Source organism: Oratosquilla oratoria, chromosome 21, assembly GCF_046742065.1.
Source record: "Oratosquilla oratoria isolate Oo_2021 chromosome 21, ASM4674206v1, whole genome shotgun sequence".
NCBI lineage: Eukaryota > Metazoa > Arthropoda > Malacostraca > Stomatopoda > Squillidae > Oratosquilla > Oratosquilla oratoria.
This window is the reverse complement of record NC_134797.1, coordinates 50,088,340-50,110,839: the sequence shown is the minus strand read 5'-3', so window position 1 is coordinate 50,110,839 and position 22,500 is coordinate 50,088,340. Positions and strand designations below refer to the sequence as shown.

At 44.2% G+C, this 22,500-nt stretch overlaps 1 protein-coding gene across 1 annotated transcript in view; it reads right to left on the bottom strand.

The window, feature by feature from the left end:
• LOC143037156 (uncharacterized) overlaps positions 1-22,416 on the bottom strand; it is a 96,126-nt gene extending 73,710 nt beyond the window's left edge. Inside the window, exons 1-4 of the mRNA XM_076205272.1 lie at positions 22,093-22,416; positions 4,483-4,946; positions 2,794-2,902; positions 41-2,293 (exon numbers count right to left, since the gene is read on the bottom strand). Coding sequence (XP_076061387.1) covers positions 41-2,293; positions 2,794-2,902; positions 4,483-4,867 — 2,747 coding nt within the window. The 5' untranslated portion in view covers positions 4,868-4,946; positions 22,093-22,416. The remainder of the gene's footprint in view (positions 1-40; positions 2,294-2,793; positions 2,903-4,482; positions 4,947-22,092) is intronic.
• Positions 22,417-22,500: the final 84 nt, after the last annotated feature.

The window sequence follows — 22,500 nt, the reverse complement described above, 5'->3', positions numbered from 1 at the left end:
GGAAGCCCCGGACTAATCCTAATCCTCCTTCTTTCCTTACCTGTCGGTGAGTCCGCCCTTCTCGATGTGCGCGATGACGTAGCCCGTGGTCGCCCCGTGGGCGTTGCGTCTGGCCGTGATGTAGATCCCCAGCTCCCCCGTGGCGTCCTTCACCAGGCGCATCAGCTTGAAGGACCTCGGGGTCGGGCTCGACTGCGACGCCAAGGACGGGGGCAGCGACAACGGCGCCGTCGAGTAAGACTCGGGGACCGGCCGGGACAAAGCAGCGCCCCGGAGGTACCCGTACAGGGGAGATTCCCCTTCCAAGGACGACCTCCTGTCGAGGTTCGTCCCTCCACCTCCTCGGAGATGCTGGTGATGGGGGAGACTTCGAGGGGAACATCCTGAAGGAGGCCCTGAAGAAGGTCCCGAAGAAAGATGCTGCTGCTGGTGATGGTACCTCCCGAGGCCGAGGCTCTCCTGGGGGCGGTACACACTGAGGGCGGGGCGGTTCCTGAAGGGGCTGACGGGGGAGTCGCACTCTCGCTTCTCCAGCTGCGACGCCAGGAACTGCTGCCGCCGGAGGCACAGCTCCTGAGGGTCGGAAAGTCTCCGTGTGCTGGACCTCAGGGCGGCCGACCTCGTCCTCGTGCTTGAAGTTCGGGCGGGGAAGAGCTTCTGCTCGTCGGTGAGGTTGTCGAACGGGCGTGGAGGAAGTTCGCTGTTGCCTCCTGCAGGACATTCTTTCGCGCTGAATTCGGAAGGCCTCTCCGAAGACTCGCGACACCCGTACGTCCCTTCGACGCCCCTGGTGGAAGTGCCGCAGCCTTCGCCGCCGCTGTAGTAGCCCTCGCTGTGCTGCCGCAGGATCGGGAACTCGCAATAGTCCCGGCGGTCATCTTCGAACATGCTCGAGTAGTCGGTGTAGTCGTCCTTGTAGCCGAAGATCCTCTTACAAGTGTCCTCGAACTCAGCTAATCTTGGGGGAACCTCGCTCTTCATCATGCCTTCGGCCTTGGTGTACGCGGTGGATCTCCTGTAGATACCGCTGCTCCTCTTCGGGTCGCCCTTGGTGAAGGTCTCTTCGCGCGGGTACGGGTCGTAGGTCGGCGGGTCGGATCCGGTCAGGGACCCGGAATCGGAATTGGTCTCGGAGTTGGTCCCGATGCTCACGCCGGAGTCCGAATGGGTCTCGGAAGTCACGTGGGCCCCGAGGTCCGTCTGCCCGCCGCCGCCCCCCGGGGATCCTGACCCGGGGGAGCTCTTGGTGGCGGTGACGGTGGACGCGGAGGTCGAGGAAGAGGACGACGAGGAGCTACTGGTACTTACGCCGGAGTCCGTCTTCCGAAGTCGCGTCTTCGGGGACTCCTGCCGGGCGCCGTCGCTCTCGTAGCCACTCTCGTTGCTGCTCATGTAGATGGCAGGGACGGAGCCTTGGTTCGTGCTCCCGATCTCTCTCGTGGTGGGTCCCCCCGGGTGCTGCCTCCCCGGAAGTGCCGGGACTGTCCCACCTGGGAGGGAGCTCCTCCGCTGGTCACTCGGGAGGCGGTGGTACACGTCGAGGTTCTTCTCAGCGTCGTTGATCGCCGAGGACGAGAAAGACCTGTTGGGTGTCTGCTGGAGGGGTCTTGAGGACGGAGGCCCCAGCCGAGCCTTCAGCCCCGCCAGGCTCTTGTGGGAGGACCCGGCGGAACAGTTCTCCTCCGACACGGCCTTCAGCTTCTGCCGGATGAGCTCCCTCGTGTCCTCGTCACAGACGCTGCTGCTGAAGACGGACCTTTTCCCGGAGGAGTGGCCGAAGATGGCCTTGCCAGGGTCCCCCAAGGGCTTCTCGGCGGAGGTACTATTGGGAACGGTGGTGGACGAGGAAGAGGAGGATGGGACGGAACTGGAGGAGGTAGAGGAGTTGGGGTCCTTGGGTGCCGAGGGAGGGCGCGACCTGAGGAAGGCGTGGGGGAAGGAGGCCCTGCCCGAACCTAGCGAGGAGATGTTCTCGCAGCTGACCGTCTTCGTTGGGAGGTACACGTGATTCGGGAGGACGGCGGGGCGCGCGGATCCCCCAGCAGTAGCCACCGCCGACATATCCAGCCCTTCGGCAGGATCTTCGCAGGCGATGTAGGTGTTGATTTGCGAGGCGGAGCACGACCTGTACAAGAGAGGGTTCTCCTCCAGGTCCCCGCCGGAGTCGCCCTTCCCGACCCCGAGGGTCTGGCTACGGTTCTCCCGCAAGGGCGTTGAGGGGACGGACCCTCCTCCGAGGCTGTGCGGCCCCGAGGACGCGTGGGCAGTGCCCTGAGTATTTGTTCCCGCTGATCTGTTGGGAGGAAAAAGGATAGGGGAGACGCGTTAACTAGCATAACATAAATACGAGGACATACACATTAATATGACATCAATGAAAGCAGAACAGAAAACTGGTTTAGGTCACTGACAACAACAGATACGGTCTTTGTGTCCTATTTGTTGATATTTACGGAAATTCAAATTCCTTTCAGAACTACTTTAATTCAAATTCCTTTCAAAACTACTTCGGTTCCAAAGCAAATGCACTAATAAGCACACTGACCCCTACACGATCAACAATAATGGCAATATACTGATTCAATACCACTGTGCCCCCTTTTAATACTACTCCTACATTGTCAATATTTTACAGTACGGATTATTGTGCAATGTTATTGGTGGTGTACAGTTCTCTTCATGATACGAAACACGAAAAGAATATAATTTTATTCATCAACTGTTGCCCTCTGACCTCCTTTCTTTTCCCACTACCTCCACCACCCTCCCTAGCCCTCCATGATCTGGGCTGACCTTGTCGAGTTGTTCCTGAAGAAGGCGACCGTGTTGATCTTCTCCTTGCTCGGGGTCCTCGTCAGCTGCTCCAGTTTCCGGCCCATCCTTCGTCCCCACGTCGAGAAGCCTGAGAGGGGAGAGAGAACCAAAGAGGTGTTATTTTATTCTATAATTTTTTTTTTTTTGGGGGGGGATAATTGAGTTTCGTATTGGAGCGGAGGGGGTATTCCCTTTAAATTGGGTTTCATTTGAAGAGAAACCATCCTATACCCAGCAAAAGGCTAAAAAAAAAAAAAAAAAAATTTAGTTCGTGTTTGTTAGTCCTTTCACGAATTCAGTCCTTTATTCTTTTTGCAGGTGACGGCGGGAGACCCAGCTGAGCGGAGGGGACGGGAGGGGGAGGGAGGGAGGACGAGGAGTGCGAGGAGGAGGAAACTGAGATGGAGGAGGAGGAGGAGGAGAAGGAGGAGGAGGAGGAAGAGGAAGAGGAAGACGAGGAGGAGGACGATGAGGAGATGGAGAGGAAGGATGAGGACGAGGAAGAAAAGGGAGGAGGAAAAAGAGGAAAATAAAGTCATACAGTACTGCAGCAATTTATCGACTCGGTCTGACGTCACATCGCTTTTATATACCAACACGATATGACGTCATATCGTCACAGTTTAATCAAAACACGACCTGACGTCATAACCGTCTCTCGAGTTGTCGGTGTAACTAGACTGCAAACGACAGCTCACTTTCAAAACCTCTCCAAACAGACCCAAAGCGTTCGCGCGGATGCGAGGAAGACGAATACGGCGCAATCCTTCATCCCTCGTCTGCGCAATCGCTCACTGCGCGCCTGCGCAATCCATCATGGGGACCCGCACCCTCAGCATAGTAATGTACCCTCGAGATCTGAAGCCACATGCTCTCCTATCAAGGGCCTCGCTCGCTCGCTCACTCGCTCGGACAAATACCTATAAATCTACACACAATTGTTCATATCCTTGTCCTCTGGGTCCCAGAAGAACGTACGCACGCACGCACGCACACATACATACACACACACACACACATATATATATATATATATAGACACATATATATAGACACATATATACATACACATATACATACATACATCCATACATACACACACACACATTTACACATATGCGAGGACGCGCGGGTTGCTGGCATACTGTGTGTGTGTGTGTGTGTGTGTGTGTGTGTGTGTGTGTGTGTGTGTGTGTGTGTGTGTGTGTGTGTGTGTGTGTGTGTGTGTGTATACGCGCGCGTCCGCGCGTGCTACGGAACTCTCATCCGCGAGGGTAATAGCTGACGATCGCAAACCTAGCACGCGGTCCAAGATAATGGTAAATCACAATTTCTGGACTAAAAATGGGGAAGAGTTGGGGTTGGGGGTGGCGACATATTCTTGTTCTGTTCAACCAAGGGTGGCTCAACGTGAAATTGATTAACAATGAGATGAATATGTAAATGAATACGTGTATACATCAATTAATTAATAGACAAGATAATAAGTTATTCAATAATTAGAATAATATATCAATGTCAAGATAGATTAATGCACTAGTAAATGAATAAATACATAAAATAGATAAATCAAATGAAATGAATAAATAAATATACAAATAAATAAATGAAAAATTAAATCACTAAATAAATGATTTAAGTAAAGGGACAAGACGGGACCTGACCCACCTTTGCGCATGCTCTTGGGCGTCGTGTTCTGCGAGGGCGGCTGCTGTGCGGGCGCGGGCGGCTGGAGCACCGGCGCGGGCGGCTGGAGCACCCGCGCCGGCACGGCAGTGACCGTGCGGAAACTGTTGCCGCCGGGGTCACCCTCCAAGGCAGCCCCAGGCTCGCCCATCCCTACTCCTCCTCCTCCACCTCCACCTCCGCCGGTAGGGGGCGCCGCCAAGGGCGCCTGGGGTGCGCAGGAGGACTTGGGCGTTTCGAGGACTCTGGTCCTGTTCTTGGAGGGTGAGCCATCGAGGTTCTCGGTGGAGGCGTTCTTCGGGGCGACGGGGGAGAGGGCGACGAGACGGGGCGCGGGGTCGCTCTGGCGCCGGCGGAAGAGCCTCATCCTCCTCGACGTCGTCGTCGTCGTCGCTGGACTGTCGACGCGCACGGCTCAAGGCGGCGACGTCATAACGTCACGTCGGCTGCAAAATAAAGAGAACATGACGTCAAGCCGGCTGTAAGGTAGAGAGGACATGACGTCAAGTCGGCTGTAAGATAGAGAGGACATGACGTCACGTCGGCTGTAAGGTAAAGAAGACATGGCGTCAAGTCAGCTACAAGATAAAGAAGACATGACGTCACGTCGGCTGTAAGGTAGAGAGGACATGACGTCACGTCGGCTGTAAGGTAGAGAGGAAATGACATCACGTCGGCTGTAAGGTAAAGAAGACATGACGTCGCGTCGGCTGTAAGGTAAAGAGGACATGACATGACATCAGCTGTAAGGTAGAGAGGACTTGACGTCAAGTCGGCTGTAAGGTAAAGAGGAGACGTCACATCGGTTGTAAGGTAAAGAGGACGTGATGTCACGTCGGCTGTAAGGTAAAGAGGACATGACGTCACGTCCGTCCACTGCATTGCAAAGAGGACATGACGTCACGTCGGCTGTAAGGTAAAGAGGACATGACGTCACGTCCGTCCACTGCATTGCAAAGAGGACATGACGTCACGTCGGCTGTAAGGTAAAGAGGACATGACGTCACGTCCACTGCAGGGCAAAGAGGACATGACGTCACGTCGGGTGCAATACAAAGAGGATATAACGTCACGTCGGGTGCAATACAAAGACGACATGACCTCTCACGTCGGCTGTAAGATAAAGAGGACATAACGTCAAGTGGACTGGAGGGCAAAGAGAAGGGAATGCAATGAGTTATGGTAATGACGGGGGAGCTCCTACAGGAGCGGCTCTTGGTAATAACAGTAATAGCGCAGGTCCTGGTAATGAGGGTAATAATTTCTGGTGTTCACGAGTCTATCTATTGTCCCGAGGCAGTGCAGCAGCCACCAGTAGCCATGTGCACAAAGTCGTACCAAAACGTTCAACATTTTGTTCCACAAGTGTTCATTTCAACTGTTACTTAACGGGGCTAAAACTGATTCCAAACCATCTAACTAGTTACAGCCCTTATGTCCAGTCACTTTAGTCCTCATAATACCTTGAAAAGTTATCGCTCTAAACGCTCACTGAACATTCTTTCCACATCTGGGTTAAGGTAACTGATAAAATGCTTGCATTCGTATCACGTGAAATACAAGTCTCCGATATTCAGTTATGAAAAAATAAATAATAAATCAACAAAACAGGGGAAGGGACAAGGGGGGAGAAATCACAGCTGATAAAGATTATTTTCTCCTCTCCGAATATATTCCTGGACATGAGAATTTGCGGTCACTTACGAGACAAATAATATTCACTATATTGGTGCAAATGTGCGACTTTCTGTCCGTGCATTATAATCGGCAATGAAAAAAATAACATAGAGATAAAAAGTACAACTCAAAAACAAAGAAAAACAAAAAAGACAATTTCTTAAGAAAAAACTAACAATAAAGCAGAGAAACAGAATACCTGATTACAGAAGAGAGAGAGAGAGAGAGAGAGAGAGAGAGAGAGAGAATCAATGTTGTAAATAGGCTCCTGGATATATGATATACATTAAGGAAATGATAAATATTCCCATTAGTAGAGACGCACAATTCAACAAACAAATGAATAGGTAACTGAATCAACAAAGGTAGAAAAAGGAACAACATAGTAAAAGGCAATTGGTCTGGGGAGACACAACAGCTGTTTGTGAGCCGTGACGCAAGGAGGACGGAATCTATGTATAGAGTACGTGCGCGTGTACACGCGTGCACAAGTGTGTGTATGTGTACATGTGCATGGAAGGAAAAGAATGAGACTCGAAGAGCGCACAGCGGCCGAAAAAGAAAAAAGAAAAGAAATGAAAGGAAAAAGATAAAAACAGATTAGACGGGAGTACCAATGCAAACAGCGAGACGAGGAAGGTAATGGTAAACATACAAGCAGAGGACTTTAAAGCACTCCCAAGCATGCGAATAATCGCTAACCCAAACACGAAAAAAACACCCAAGTATGGGACAAAACACCATAAACCCAAATATAGGACAAAACGCCACAAAACCAAGCACGCGACATTTCGTCACAACCCGAAGCCGGAGGCTCTCCCAAGCATACGACAACCCGCCACTGCCCGAGCTACCCGGTAACCTCTCCCAGTTATCCGGTAACCTCCCCCAGTGAAGAGCAAGTATGAACACAAACATATTAAATGTAATATCACCACTCGATTTTTCTCTAACCACAAAGTAAGAATATCCCAAACTACTAAAGAAGGGTCTTGTACCCGAAATCGCGATCTAACTATAATGACTACCTATAGTGAAGTCATAGACCTTTTAAAGGAGAACAAGTCCATAGTAAAACATGGAAAATACTCTTGAGAAAATAATAAGCTTACTATTAGACATAACTTTCAATGAGGTATGCGTGAGAGAAGGTCATCTGGCCATATATAACATTAATACACATACACACGTGTATATACATACATACATACATACATACATACATATATATATATATATATATATATATATATATATATATATATATATGGAGGAAGTGGATAGTTTTAGATACTTGGGTGCGAATGGGGCGGGAAGGGGAGGAGTGGAAGTGGAGAGAGAGAGAGAGAGGAGGCAAGGGAGCCCATTACCTGCAGCAGCAGCGCTGAGAGAATCGCTGGTGAAAAGTAACAGTTGCTGTGCCAGAGGCGTCAGATGTGAACCCTCCCCACCTCCACCCCCCACCCACCACCACCCTCACTATCAGCTGTTTGGAGAGTGCCGCTGCCTCTATTGACGTCAGCGGCGGGACCGGGGGAACAATCGCATGAAAACACCGTAGCACCACCCCATATATATATATATATATATATATATATATATATATATATTATATATATATATATATATATATATGTTTGCCGGCACACTTCAGGAGGAACTGAGGAAAGAAGATGATGATGATGATGATGAGTGATAAGAATTATGATGATAAACTACAATACCACAGCTGATACTACTACTACTACTACTACGCCTACTGCCGCTACTCCTACTCCTACTACTGCTGCTGCTACTCCTACTACTAATAATACGGCAACTGGTACTTATATATATTTTTCCATCTGCATAAAATCGCCTGTTCCCAGCCATAATAAAATCAACAAAGTACGTCGCCGAAATGGAGTAAGAGACAACACAGTTTAAGAAGTTTCGACGTTTCATAGTGACAAACTTCCTCCAAAAGAATTGGAGGATATGCCACAAACCCTTAAAAAAACAACGAAACCTTTAACAGTATAGAGTTTGGCTTCAAACCTTCCAAACACTTGCCTTCTGCCCCAGGAACCTCCAAACACTTAAGAGACCGAGTCTAGAACTTACAAAGGACCAGAGGGACTATCGCAAAACTACCAAGGGGATCTTAAAATTAATCACAGAAGCCTCCAAAAGACTAGTCAAAGAGAGCGAGAGAGAGAGAGAGAGTATGAGAGTATGAGTGAGCGAGAGAGAACGAGAAAGAGAGAGAGTCAAGGACCGTCCTCGAGTCGTCCTTGTGGTGTCGGGCGGGTGCGTGCGTGTGGGTGACAAGGGTGAACATGTGTTGTCCTCCTGGGTAGGGAACAAAGGAAGGAAGGACTGGAGTGTACGGGCAGGGCTGCTGCGTCCTCCCAGGAATGGCTGACATGTGCTCAGGTGTCTGCCTATATCAGGGGAGGGAGTGAGGGGTGTAAAATATATATGTATGTATACAGTATCTATATTATAGTCAATAAATAATATTGCGTTCAACTCCCTCAGGAAATAAAGGGTTGTTGTGATATTGTGAACACGTGTGTGCGTGTGTGAATATATATATATATATATATATATATATATATATATATATATATATTACAGATGAAAATGTAATCACACATTTGTCAATCACGTTAGCAATCGAAATATATAGATTCCCCGTTTCCAGTCTTTTCTACTCCAAAAGTGGTTTTAACGTGATATATATATATATATATATATATATATATACATATATATACATATATATATATGTGTGTGTGTGTGTGCGCGCGCGCGTGTGTATGTGTGTGGTGTGCGTGCGCGCGCGAGCTCGTAACTTCTTCTGGAACATTGTGTCTACAAATGAGCGTTACACGTATACTATTGTGTTATTCAGCGGGATGCAGACTACGCCCCTCCCCCCCCTCCTCCCCCGTGTTCTGAAGGTTCTTGAACCGTTTGCATATACTTCTAGTTTGTTGTTTTTGTAGTTGTTGTGGTCGTCGTTACTGTTGTTGTTATTGTCATGATTAATGTCGTCGTCGTTGTTGATGCTGTTGTCGTTGTTATCTTTACTGTTGCAGTTTTGTAGATGAAGCTAATTAGCTCGGTAATGTGTTCCATTGGTACACAAACAAATCAAACAAGGAGTTTAATAAAACAAACGATTGAATACGTAGAGAGATAATTGAAGGGAAAACGTTTATAAATCTGCAGCATTGAAAGGTAAATTATGTCAGGATTTGCAAACAAATAAAAAAGCGAACAAATTAATAGATAATAAATCAATCAAACAATCTGCAGATAAACACATGAAATGAATGTAAATGGGCAAGTAAAAAACAAAAATAATAAATAAAAATATTCTTGGTGACCACCACACCACCTCCGTGCCAAATTTTCCTGCTGCAATTCATCTGACGTGAACCCATTAGTCGTTATCAAAGATTAATTACAATCACTTAACTCACATAACCACAGGTTTGAAACTTTAGAATGATAAAAATATACAAAAGTAGCAAATGATATATAAAGAAGGACTTTGCAGGATAAAGGAAGGACGAAATAGAGCTGCCCTGGACAAAGGTATCAATAAAAGAAGAGAAAGAGAAACGTGAATGATATAGAGGAAACTATTCTGAAAGGTGAAAATATGAAACAGAACCGCTCAAAAAGATATTTAGTGAAACAAGGAAAGATTTCTCTGGAATGTTTTTCATAGAACTGCCTAGTGTAGGCCTCATGGTTTCTTGCAGTCTCCTTCATTCTTATGTTCTTATGTTGAAGCCAGAAATGGAAACATTACAGGGCAAAAAGATTGGAAGAATGTCTTGAAGAATTTAACCCTACAAATACTACAGTTAAAGTCAGTAAGTTCGTCTGCAGAAGTTACTAGTGTCCCAAAGATTACAGATGAAGAGGCAACGTTTGCTTGGAAGAATGTCTTGAAGAATTTAACCCTACAAATACTACAGTAAAGTCAGTAAGTTCGTCTGCAGAAGTTACTAGTGTCCCAAAGATTACAGATGAAGAGGCAACGTTTGCTCTCATAAGTATGAAACGAGAAGAAACACCTGAAGAAGGTGAGGAACCTACTACGCCAGGGGGCTCTGAATAGCTGCGGCCGAAGCCGTCACCTTTGCCTATGATGTGTTCTAGGGACTGTTGGGGGGCAGGTCACTAATCGTCACTGCTGGGACCAGGAGAGAAGTGCGGGATTCGAACCCACAACTAAGCGAATGCGAGACCAACACGTTACCTCTTGCCCCACCAGGTCAACTATATACTCAGTGCACACGCTAGAAATGCGTTTCTGAAAAATCTGGTGCGATGCAGTACAGGTTTTACTTTGCAAGGAAAGAAAACAAATATGACTTCTAATTCATTAACATATAAACGAAAATAATAATTGAATATACAAACAAATAATCAAGTGCATAAAATAACGATAAAAAAGAAATAAGTACATGAATATATATATATATATATATATATATATATATATATATATATATATATATAATATATATATATATATATATATATATATATTTATATATATTGAGACATTCTGACAGGTTGCCGTACGCGGAGTAGGAAACACAGGAGTCTTGGTCTTGAGTTTATTCCTGACTTGTTTCGCAGGTATGCTTTTCCTTTTGAAAAAGCATACCTGCGAAACTAGTCAGAAATAAACTCAAGACCAAGACTCCTGTGTTTCGTACTCTGCTTACGTCAATATATATATATACATATATATATATATATATATATATATATATATATATATATATATATATATATATATATATATATATATATATATATATATATTCATACGGGTCAACAACCTGTCGACAATTAGGCTTATGTTGCGTAGTGGATACAGTGAATGCCTCATAAATCATCATATCGCCCCCAAGGTCAACGTGTGTTAATTGTTTTCCATCAGTAGATGACAACTTGACACAAAGTCACCTCAAGGATGATGTGATCTGATCAGGTGACTTGGTCGACAGTGAATCTGATGTTTACGCAATCATACAGGAGATAACACAATTCCATCTACACTTGTAAAAGGTCGAAATGATTGGGCAAATTTTAGTAACTAAATATATAACAATTTAGGAAAAGGATATAACACACACACACGTCAACAAATATATATATATATACATGTGTGTGTGTGTGTGTGTTTGTGTGTATGTGTGTGTGTGTGTGTGTGTGTGTGTGTTCGCGCGCGCGTGTGTTTGCTTGTATCTATTTGTGCTTGTATATTTGCTGAAGGTGTCTCTTCCCAGAAAACCCAAGACCACTCTCTTGACCTTGAGAGGTCAAAAAAACTTGTGGCCTTTGGAGGTCAAATCTTTTTATCCTCAAAATGTTCTCCTGTTTGTTTGTTTGTGTGTGTGTGTGTGTGTGTGTGTGTGTGTGTGTGTGTGTGTGTGTGTGTGTGTGTTGCGTTTTGGAGGAAGAGGACGGATGAGAAGTAACGGGAGGTTAGGTCATCCAACCAGACCATACGAGTAAAGCGAGTTAATCTATCTGCACGCACGCACGCACACACACACACAGCTTTCCACACAAAGTAATAGATGCATGGAATAAATTGAAAGAGAAGACAGTGAGTGCTAAAACTATACATGATTTTAAGAAAGTACTGGATGCGGAAAGATACAACTGCGGGTCACTACGAGCGTAGCTCTTCTTCCGCAAAATACAACTAGGTAAATACACACACACACACACACACAGTGATATATGAATTCTGAGCTCTCTTACGGGAGAGAAATAGCTGTCGATCACAAGTCCAACATGTGATCCAAGACCATGGTGATTCATACATACACAAACGCGCGCGCGCGCACACACACACACACAAACGCACGCTCTCATACACACACACAAACGCACGCGCACACACAAACGCACACACACACACACACACAAACGCACGCACGCACACACACACTGTCACACACACATTATCGGGAGCTTGACAGAACACAAACAGTAGGAGGTGATTAGATGAGTTAAGGTCTGGATTACAGTTAGTGGTAACCCTCTGACTACGGGAGGGGTGGTGGGGTGTCCCTCTCATCACCCAAGGGTGACACGAATAAAGACAACCCAGACACCAAGATCGAGCTTAGGAAGGTAGAGGATCCCCCTATGTCTGAATAAAATCACTTGACGGCAGACAAAAAAAATCAAGTAAGGGTAGGAAATGTTGGAGGAGACCTTTGTCCAGTAGTGGACTTCCAATGGCTGACATTTTTTTTTTTTTGGGGGGAGGGGGCAATTATGGGTGAGTCTACAAAGTATGGGAGAGACCCAAGTACCCTTGCCACGTGACCCCCGAACCCTATTCTGTGGACAATGCTATAGAAAAGACCCAAGGAGATTTGAAAATAAAATCTATTATTTTGGACACGAACTATTAGTTTAGGATAAGTCAGGTCAGGTCAGGGAAGGGTTAAGCGACGCCTGGACCTCTCCGCTCAGGTGAAATTCGACTCAGACCCAATTCAATCATACGCCCATTCAGATATAAGGAAGTATGTGTGTGTGGGCATGTAAAAGAAAGAAAGAAAGAGAGAAAGAAAGAGAGAACGAGAGAGAGAGAGAGAGAGGGAGAGAGAGAGAGATAGTGTGTGTGTGTGTGTGTGTGGCGTGTGTGTGTGTGTGTGTGTGCGCGTGCATGTGTGTGTGTGTGAGAGAGAGAGAGAGAGAGAGAGAGAGAGAGAGAGAGAGAGAGAGAGAGAGAGAGAGAGAGAGAGAGAGAGAGAGAGAGAGAGAGAGAGAGAGAGAGAGAGAGAGAGAGAGAGAGGGAGAGGGAGAGGGAGAGAGAGAGCGAGAGTGAGAGATAGAAATCGCTAGAACCAAGATACATATGGATGTTATACAATCTATTAGACCGTGAGGCTTAATGTAGACAAAGACCGGGTCGGGTGTGTGCTAACCGCAGCCCCGCCCAGCCCCGGCGCGCAGCTTCGACAACACCTGTTGCTGCTGCTGCTGCCTTTATCATCGCTGGCGACAAATGTTCGACACCGGCTCAGGTTGCGCACCTGCAACCTCCCTTTCCCCCTCTCCCTCCTCCCACCGCTCCTTGTTAGCTCTCTGACTCACCGGGGAGAGGAGGAAGGGGGGGGTCTGTTAACCACCCACCCCGTGTTGAATAAAATCGTGGTAATCGAGGAGCGTTTCATTTGTTTCATTTATTCTTCGCGAATGTCAGAGTGTTTCGTTCGATAATGAACGGATTATTAAGAAATGAACGATCAAAAAGGAGACACGGAGTTGTGTTTGGCCAAAAATAAGTACTGAATAGCACAAGAAGTATATTTGTATGTATACAAACACGCATGTATTCTAAGTAAGTTCTGATAACTGGAGAGCAAGAGACAGAATTATCAGGAACATTTGCTTCTTTATCAAATACTGCAATTAAGTAAACATACCTCTGCATATGTGTGTGTGTGTGTGTGTGTGTGTGTATTCACTTTCACTTTGGTCTCTGGACCACCTGTTAGACTCGTGATCGACAGCTATTTCCTTCCCGGAAAAGAGCTCAGAGCTCGTATGACCGATCTATGGGCAATACTGTTACCTTACACGCACACACAAACCCAACTCCCCGCCCACGAGGGTTGGAGTAACAACCCACAGCGCAGCGACACTGAAATTATTTCAGCCTTGGTCGGGATTCGTGTGTGTGTGTGTGTGTGTATGTGTGTGTGTGTATATGTGTGTGTGTGTGTATGTATTTGTGTGTGTGTGTGTATGTGTATGTATGTATGTGTGTGTGTGTGTGTGTGTATTTACCTAGTTGTACCTAGTTGTATTTTGCGGGAAGGGGAGCTATGCTCGTAGTGTCCCGCCTTTGTATATCGCAGTGTTTAGTTTGCTTTTAAATTTAAGAATGGTTTTTGCGCATACTATTTCATTATCCAGTTTGTTCCAATTGTCCAGTACTCTATGTAGAAAACTGTTTTTCTTTAGTTCTCTTCTGTAGCTATGTTTTTTATTTTCTTTCCATGTCCTCTTGTGTTTCTCTTGTCCCAGTTTAGTAAGTCCTCTCTATCAAGTGTGTGTGTGTGTGTGTGTGTGAGTATATATATATATATATATATATATATATATATATATATATGTATATATATATATATATATATATATATATATATATGTGTGTGTGTGTGTGTGTGTGTACGTACGTGTATGTGTGTGTACAAGGTCACAGTACTGATCATATACCTGTGGTGTGTGCAAGGTCACAGCATTATCCCATTGATGGGGCCCATGTATCTCTGATGTCTCATCCGATAGGGGAACAGTTGTCGACCACGAACGGAGCACGTTATGCAAAACAATGGTTATTAAATCACACACACACACACACACACGTCTCGACAGAGACTGCAGCAGATCCGAGGTGAATACACACGCGCGCACGCGCGAGCACTCTCACTCTCTCGTGGCGCAGAGGTTAGAGTTCCCGGCTGCCACTACGGTGGTCCGGGTTCGAATCCCGCCCAGGGCTGAAATAATTTTTCAGTATCGTTGCACTGCGAGTCGTTACTCCAACTCTCGTGAACGGGTAGTTGGCTGTGTGTGTGCGTGTAAGTTCACAGCATTAGCCATAGATTGGTCATATATGAGCTCTAAGCTCTCTTCCGGGAGGGAAATAGCTGTCAATCTCGAGTCCAACACGTGATCCAAGACAATGGTGAATCACACAAACAAATTTTCATCGCGGTGATACACCTGAAGCCTACTTGTTCTGACCATCTACAGGTGATTTTAATCACCTTTGGGGATGGAATGAGGGAGCGGCCTCGGGTCAATGGTGGGGGGGGGGACATAACCGGTCGATACCCCCACTCCCTTCCAGTGAACCTTCAGCTGAATAAAATCGGTAACTTGTTCTCCAGAACAAAGACATCGAAGTATGACAAGAAAACAAGGCCGTCGCCGCTCCCCGGAGGGACAACAAAGGAGACACCTGACCAAACCCTAAAAGCGAACTCTCGGCCACGATGTCTCTTCCATAAAACTATTCTCAAGGGTCTTAGGTTGCCCTGAGGGCTAACCCCACCCCCGCACCCTCCCTCTCTCTCTCTCGCTCTCTCTCTGTACCTTCACAGAAGCCATACTAATACTGTGCAATTTGGGTCCATTTATTTACCACATGATTATTACGTATATCACTGGGGTCTAGTTGTATAGCGTTAGCGCAATTCCTTTAGTGATGTAGAGAACACATCGACGGTCTACATCGTTCTTCTGAAGTTCCTCAAGGTGTGTTGGGTGCCCACAGCATAATACAACAGGCTACAGTATTATACAGTATATATTATATTGTATTAAACTATTAGTATTCATTTTTTCAACGGTAGAAAGGGGGTGGGGGTTGATTGGGTTATGTGAAGAATGCTCCCACCTACCTCGAGGGGACTAGCGGTGGTATTCTTAAAAAATTCTTTCCTCATATAAATATTATGTATAAATCCTTGGAGGGGAAATATTTTTTCTTAAGAATAACACCGTAAGAATCTTACGGTGGTGTTCTTAAAAAAAATCTTTCCTTACGTAAATCCTTGGAAGGGAAAGATTTGTTTAAGAATACCACCGCAGGTGTGTGCGCGCGTGTTTGTGTGTGTGTGTAGCGTGGTGGGGGTGGGGGGAAATTCTTCATAAACGCACACAAGGCAATACTGGTGGGGGGTACTAATTGTTTGCAGGATCTCAGTAAATCAATTAGAAAAGAAATTCAAAATGTGGAGTTATCATAATTACTTCATATACATCATCGCCAATGGTTTATTTCAAGGGAGTTACTTTAAACTCGCCAGTTATCCAACTTAAATTTCTTATCAGTTCCAGTTATCAACATCCCCGCTATCGTCTGTGACTGTGAAGTTATGTTCCTTGCCGAACTGTAGTTAATCTAACTGCCCCTTACACCCTAACTTAACTGAGTGGGAGGGAGTGGCCATATTATGAAGTGGTGGGGGTTAACCAGCTCCTGCCGCAGGGACCTGCTGTGGAAGCGACGTGTCTTGCTCCATCGCCTTTGACCCGAGCAGAGTGGCGGGAGACAGGGATGATCCTTCATCCACTATAAGAGGTGCTAAGATGGGACGGGGAGACAACGACTGGATTTTGGATGGGCGTGTAAGGTGAGTGCGAGATCGGTCTGTGCTTTAACTGGTCACTCCCCTTATGTGGGGTAAAGATCGTTTGCCACATGTATGTATATATGTATATACATACATATACAGTACATATGCAGAGTAGACCACTTGGAAAAAAGAAACTAACGAAGCAGATCGCTTTCGTATATTACATCCAGTGAAAAAAGTACTTTTTGCATTGGATGTAATATACGAAAGCGATCTGCTTCGTTAGTTTCTTTTTTCCAAGTGATTTACTTTGCATAAGTGAACACACGTACCCGTGTTCTTATTAGCATACACACACACACACACACATATATATATATATATATATATATATATATATATATATATACGTATATATATATATGTGTGTGTGTGTGTGTGTGTGTGTGTACGTTTCTGGTTCCACATTGTTTTCTTCGGTTCGAAAATTGTTTCAAAGACTCATCAATTTCAGAGTCCCACTGGAAAGAAGTGTGTCTGGGTCCACAGCCAGTCTTCCAAGTCTCAACAGAGCCTGAGACCTCAGAGAAGACTAAATGTTTTCTCATCTCCCGCCTTAAGACTGGACCCCACCTCGTCCCCTCACAATTCACTTTCCAATCGGAATTTACTGCTGAACAAAGCCAGTGTCCGCCATACTACTCTTTCAAACTACTCTCTCACCACTTTATCTTATTCTCCTCTTATATTTCATCTCGTAGCGACATGAACTTTTAGGAGGAAAATCAGTATAAGCAGGTTTGCAAATGGAAACGTGTACATTTGGAATAAATTTCTCAATGGTAGAGTTACTACGAATACGTTTGACATCTTTCCGAAATAGGTTGGATAATAGTCATTCTGAAGGAAAGTGATAAGTATGAAATGCGACAAAGGATATCAACCCTTATGAAAGGTGAGCTTAAGAATCAGTATGCTGTGAGGTGGCCATTAGACGTTCTGTAGTTGTGACTTGTGATTATGTTTACAAAAGTTAATTTCATTATACGAGAACTAACCTATCCAGATGCCATTAAGTACTCGACAACGGAAGATATATTTGTGTAGTTCCGACGCATCGCGGGTCAGGTTTTTGTATCAGCAAGATGGTGGGTCGGTCTCCGAGTGGAGGTCATCTGAGGTCAACTCATCGATGTGTGAAAAAAGTCAACCCTGACCTGACCTGATCTGAACGCTGTGTCGGGCTTCCAAGAGGTCGATATATACGATTTTTTTTTCAAAATATTGTGTGATGTCCCTCTCTATGCGACAACAACAGTGATGATGATGATGATAATGATAATAATAATAATAATAATAATAATAATAATAATACCAACAATAATAATGGTAATGATAATAATAATAATAATAATAATAATAATAATAATGACTATAATAAAAAATGTAGTACCCGCTTTGGTCACGAAACGTATTATTACTGTGTATCTCCGTGACGACCACTGACCGTGACCCGCTTGGACAGCGTGATGGGTAACATGGATGTTGACAAACACAGAGAACGAGGCACAAACAACGCGGGCCACGCGGAACAACAAAGAACGCTGACAGTAATTCTCTACAACCCTCTCCCACGTGAGAGTAGAAAAAGCTGTCTTCTCAAGTGCTAGTTGCAACCAACGCGTACATAACAATGGACTGGAACAGGAGTTTGAATAGTCTTAACTACCCCATTCTACAGTACAGCGATCGTGGTTTCCACTTACGGATTTTTGTTTCTTTATCTCCCCTGGGACAACTTTCATACTGAATAAAATCGTCAGACACCGCTTGTGACACTGTGGCTCCTCCCCCCTTGAAGGGTTCAGTGACCTTAGGTCAAGGAGCACTAGTTTAGAGGCACTCGATCGTTATCAGAATGACGTCATAGCATTGCATGTATATTCATACCCACCCTTTATGTTTTATAATATTTTCGTATCTGACGATAGACAATTCAGAACCACAATAATATTTTTGATCTATTCACTATCTGTGCTGTTTTGACTCTAGTTTCTTAATACCCATGTTTCCTTTTTCTTCTTGGGATCATTCATTCGAATCTTCTTCAATTGAAGCTTCTTCCACATTCCAGACTGTCACCTCACATATCACTTTCCTTCCACGTTCTGCGTCTGTCTATTGTTTCCCTGGACTTACCTGGTTAACCCCCTTTCCCCTCCCCTGGTAATCCGACAACTACCCCCTCCCCCTCCCCCCTCCATCAATCACTACTCCCTCTCTTGTTGTTCCACCACGCGGCCATCCACGTTCCGTGACCATACGCTCACTTGTGATTCACCATCGTCTCGGATCACGTGTTGGACTTGTGATCGACAGCTATTTCCCTCCCCGAAGAGAGCTGAGAGCTCATATATGGCCGATGTATGGGTAATGCTGTGACCTTACACACACACACAAGTCCCCGCCCACGAGTGTTGGAGTAACGACTCGCAGCGCAGCGATACTGATATTATTTCAGCCCTGGGCGGGACTCGAACCCAGACCTCCGTAGTGGTAGCCGGGAACTCTACCAACCGCGCCATCGAGTCCCTTCAGCATATTTGTTTTCCTTTTCAAGGAATAGACTCACTTTAAGCTAGGGAGAGTAAGAGACAGGACCCCACGAGCGTTGCTCCTTTCCTGTATACTACAATTAGGTGAATAAAATGAGGTAAATACGGCTTTGTCACAATCTTAATAGTATTTTTTTCGAATAGACCTCACTTTTGTTCACCTTGGCCCAGACATAGCTATCAGGTCTGCCAACTCCCCGACCACTACCACCACCACCGTACAAAACAAGTAGTCCTCTGTGAAATACCTTGACTATCCTACAGCTCTCCCTATACACACACGCGGACATACACAATCTTATAACCAATGTAGAGAATGTTTAATTTCCCTTCTCTTAACTCGGATATTCAATTTGGGTTTTTTCAAGTCTTCATCGAAACCCAAGTTAAGATGGTGTGACATAAGGACCGAGATGACAAAACGCCACAAAAGGCGAGGTAGTCGTTCTCTCTCTCTCTACTTGTTCTGGTTGTCGTCGTATAATTTTTTTTTTCCGTCTCAGAGGGAGGGAAGAACCCTTTGGGCATTAGCAAAAAGCTTCTGAGTTTGTTTTTTTCCATATTTTCTTTTATTTACTAACATGAGGTATCATTTACTATAGTAGTGTTTTTTATATGTTCACGGTGAAAATTAAGCAATGCAACAACCAACGTCTAAGAGTTTTTATTATTTCTTGTAATGTGGTACAGTGTCCAGTAGGACATGATCTTACTTTATCCACCTCCTCTTCGGTACAATGACTCAAAATAACCAGTCTCTCTCAGGGAAGCACCAAAACGCTTATTTTAAAAAATATCCTATTCAAGGAAGACGAGTTGTGGAGCGCGCACTCGAACGCAGACAACAAACACACGAACACACACACACACACTCGCTCTCGCTTTCCCAAACACCAGCTACAGACATCACTGGCGATTGGTCATTGAAACGTAGTACGGGGGGGGGGGGGGGAGCACGTGATACGTCTTGTGTTACCATACGTAACACACAGGGAAGTGCTGTAATGGGCAGGTGATTAAAACTGTTTCTTTTAGCAAAAACTGATTATCGTATGCACACTCTGCGTATGTCAATAGCATGTTGAAATGATTATTTAGTTCTGAAGTTTTTAACACAAAAATAAATTTTAACCAAAAAACAGTACCTCAGTGTCCCATTGACTGAATACGCGATTTAACATAAATATAATTTTCAAATATTGTTAAGATATCTTGTAACATTATGCTTTGATTCAAAACAAACTGTTCTGCGCACCATTCATTTCACAACTCTTCCATTGAGGCCCCGATCTTCCTTTTGTGTGAAAAGAATCGCATGACAGAATGAAATGATTAAAGATCGCCTAACTCGATGACAAAGGCCTTGATAAGTTTTATCTTCAACGAGTTTAGTATCTGGTGAGTCAAACTTTACCTTAACGACGCAAACCATCTAGTTTATATTTATATATATACATATATAATGTATATACATATATATATATATATTATGCATACACATACACAACTTGATGGCACAGTGGTAGAGTTCCCGGCTGCCATTACGGAGGTCCGGGTTCGAATCCTGCCTAGGGTAGAAATAGTTTCAATATCGCTGCGCTGCAAGTCGTTACTTCAACTCTCAAGGGCGGGGAGTTTGGTGTGTGTATGTGCGTGTAATGCCACATCGTTACCCATAGATCGGTCATATATGAGCTCTGAGTTCTCTTCCAGAAGGAAAATAACTGTCGATCACGAGTCCAGCACGTGACCCAAGAGCATGGTACATATATATATATACATATACATATATATATATATATATATATATATATACATATATATGTATACGATAATTCCGACTGTCGTCCCCGGATTCGAGCCTGGGGTCGTGAATTCTCACTGCCGTCGCCTTACCGACTGATATATATATATATATATATATATATATATATATATATATATATATAAACCGCAATTCACTTTAATTCTAAGCCATCAACGTCGAGTAACATACATACATACACACATATATAATCTTTATATATGTCTATATATATGTATATATACATACATACGTACACATATATGCACATGTATATATATATATACATGTATATATATACACACAAGTATATGCTTGTGTGTGTGCGTATACATCTATCTCTCTCTCTCTCTCTCTCTATATATATATATATATATATATATATACGTATATATATATAAATATATACGTATATATATATATATATATATATATATATATATGCGTATATATATACATCTATGCTTCCTTCAAGCTCCTCATTAGTCTCGACTGCGATGGTATTGAATTAAAAGGGAATTGTGGTTGGAAAGATGTTAATCTGTTCACTGGGAACCATTCAGTGTGTGTATATACATCTATATGATACACATCTATATACACACATACACATACACACACACACACACACATATATATATATATATATATATATATACATACACCTTTATCAACCACAATTCACTTTAAGTGTAAGCCATCAACATCGTGAATCTCGAGGAGGCACACATGCATAAATAGTTGAATATATATATAAATACATGTATATATACATATAAATACACACACATATATATATATATATATATATATATATATATATGTGTGTGTGTGTGTGTGTGCGTGTGTACATGCATAGAATTGAGTAATGACCGGGTCCTACAGTACTCACAAAAGCCAAAGAAATATATATCAGAATATCATGTTACCCATACACTAGTATATAAATCCATATAATTCCAAAACACTAGTGATAACTTTGCATGAATTAACACTAACATATTTAACACACTAAAGTAACACATATGCAGATATTCATTATATTTAAAAAAAAAAGTCCATAACACGCATCCCATACATAACACCGGGACGTAGCACCATGGTGTTCCTATTGGCGTAACACAACACCTCTGTGATGTGTAACACAGAGGACCTATAACTAGATGTAGCACCGTCAGTCATCACATAAACCCACGGGGCACAAGATGTATCACATCAGCAAAAAGCGATTTATCATTATTACATGTAATTCATTTGTTCTCTCCTTCAGTCAATGTAATAATTGTAATGATGTAATTTAATACTAAAAATATATATGTATTGGGTGTTGTACGATTAAAGAACTAAAGAAGAAAATAGTTACATGTACCTTGTCAAATGATTCCTTGTTAGCGAATCGTATATGCTATAACCATCCTAGAAAAAGACATCACGACAACTGCATCGAAGTTCATCAATTCCTTTTTTTTTCAATAAACAACCACCACAACAAAAATCACGTCAATTGTAGTACAACACTGTTATCATCACCACAACACGTCTCGGCCTAGAGCACTTGGATGCGTGCGCCTCAAGGAGCACGCCACAGCACAGAATACAACACAACAACACGCGATGGAGGGAGATGGTTCTCACTGAGCGAAGTCGGGAGAGATGAGCGAAGCGCGCGCACGACCACCATCCACCGCTTATCACACACGACTGAGCCCCGACTCGTCTTCTCGGGTCGACTCGCTGCCGGAGGGGACGGGGGGAGGGAGGTAAGGGAGGAGTGAGA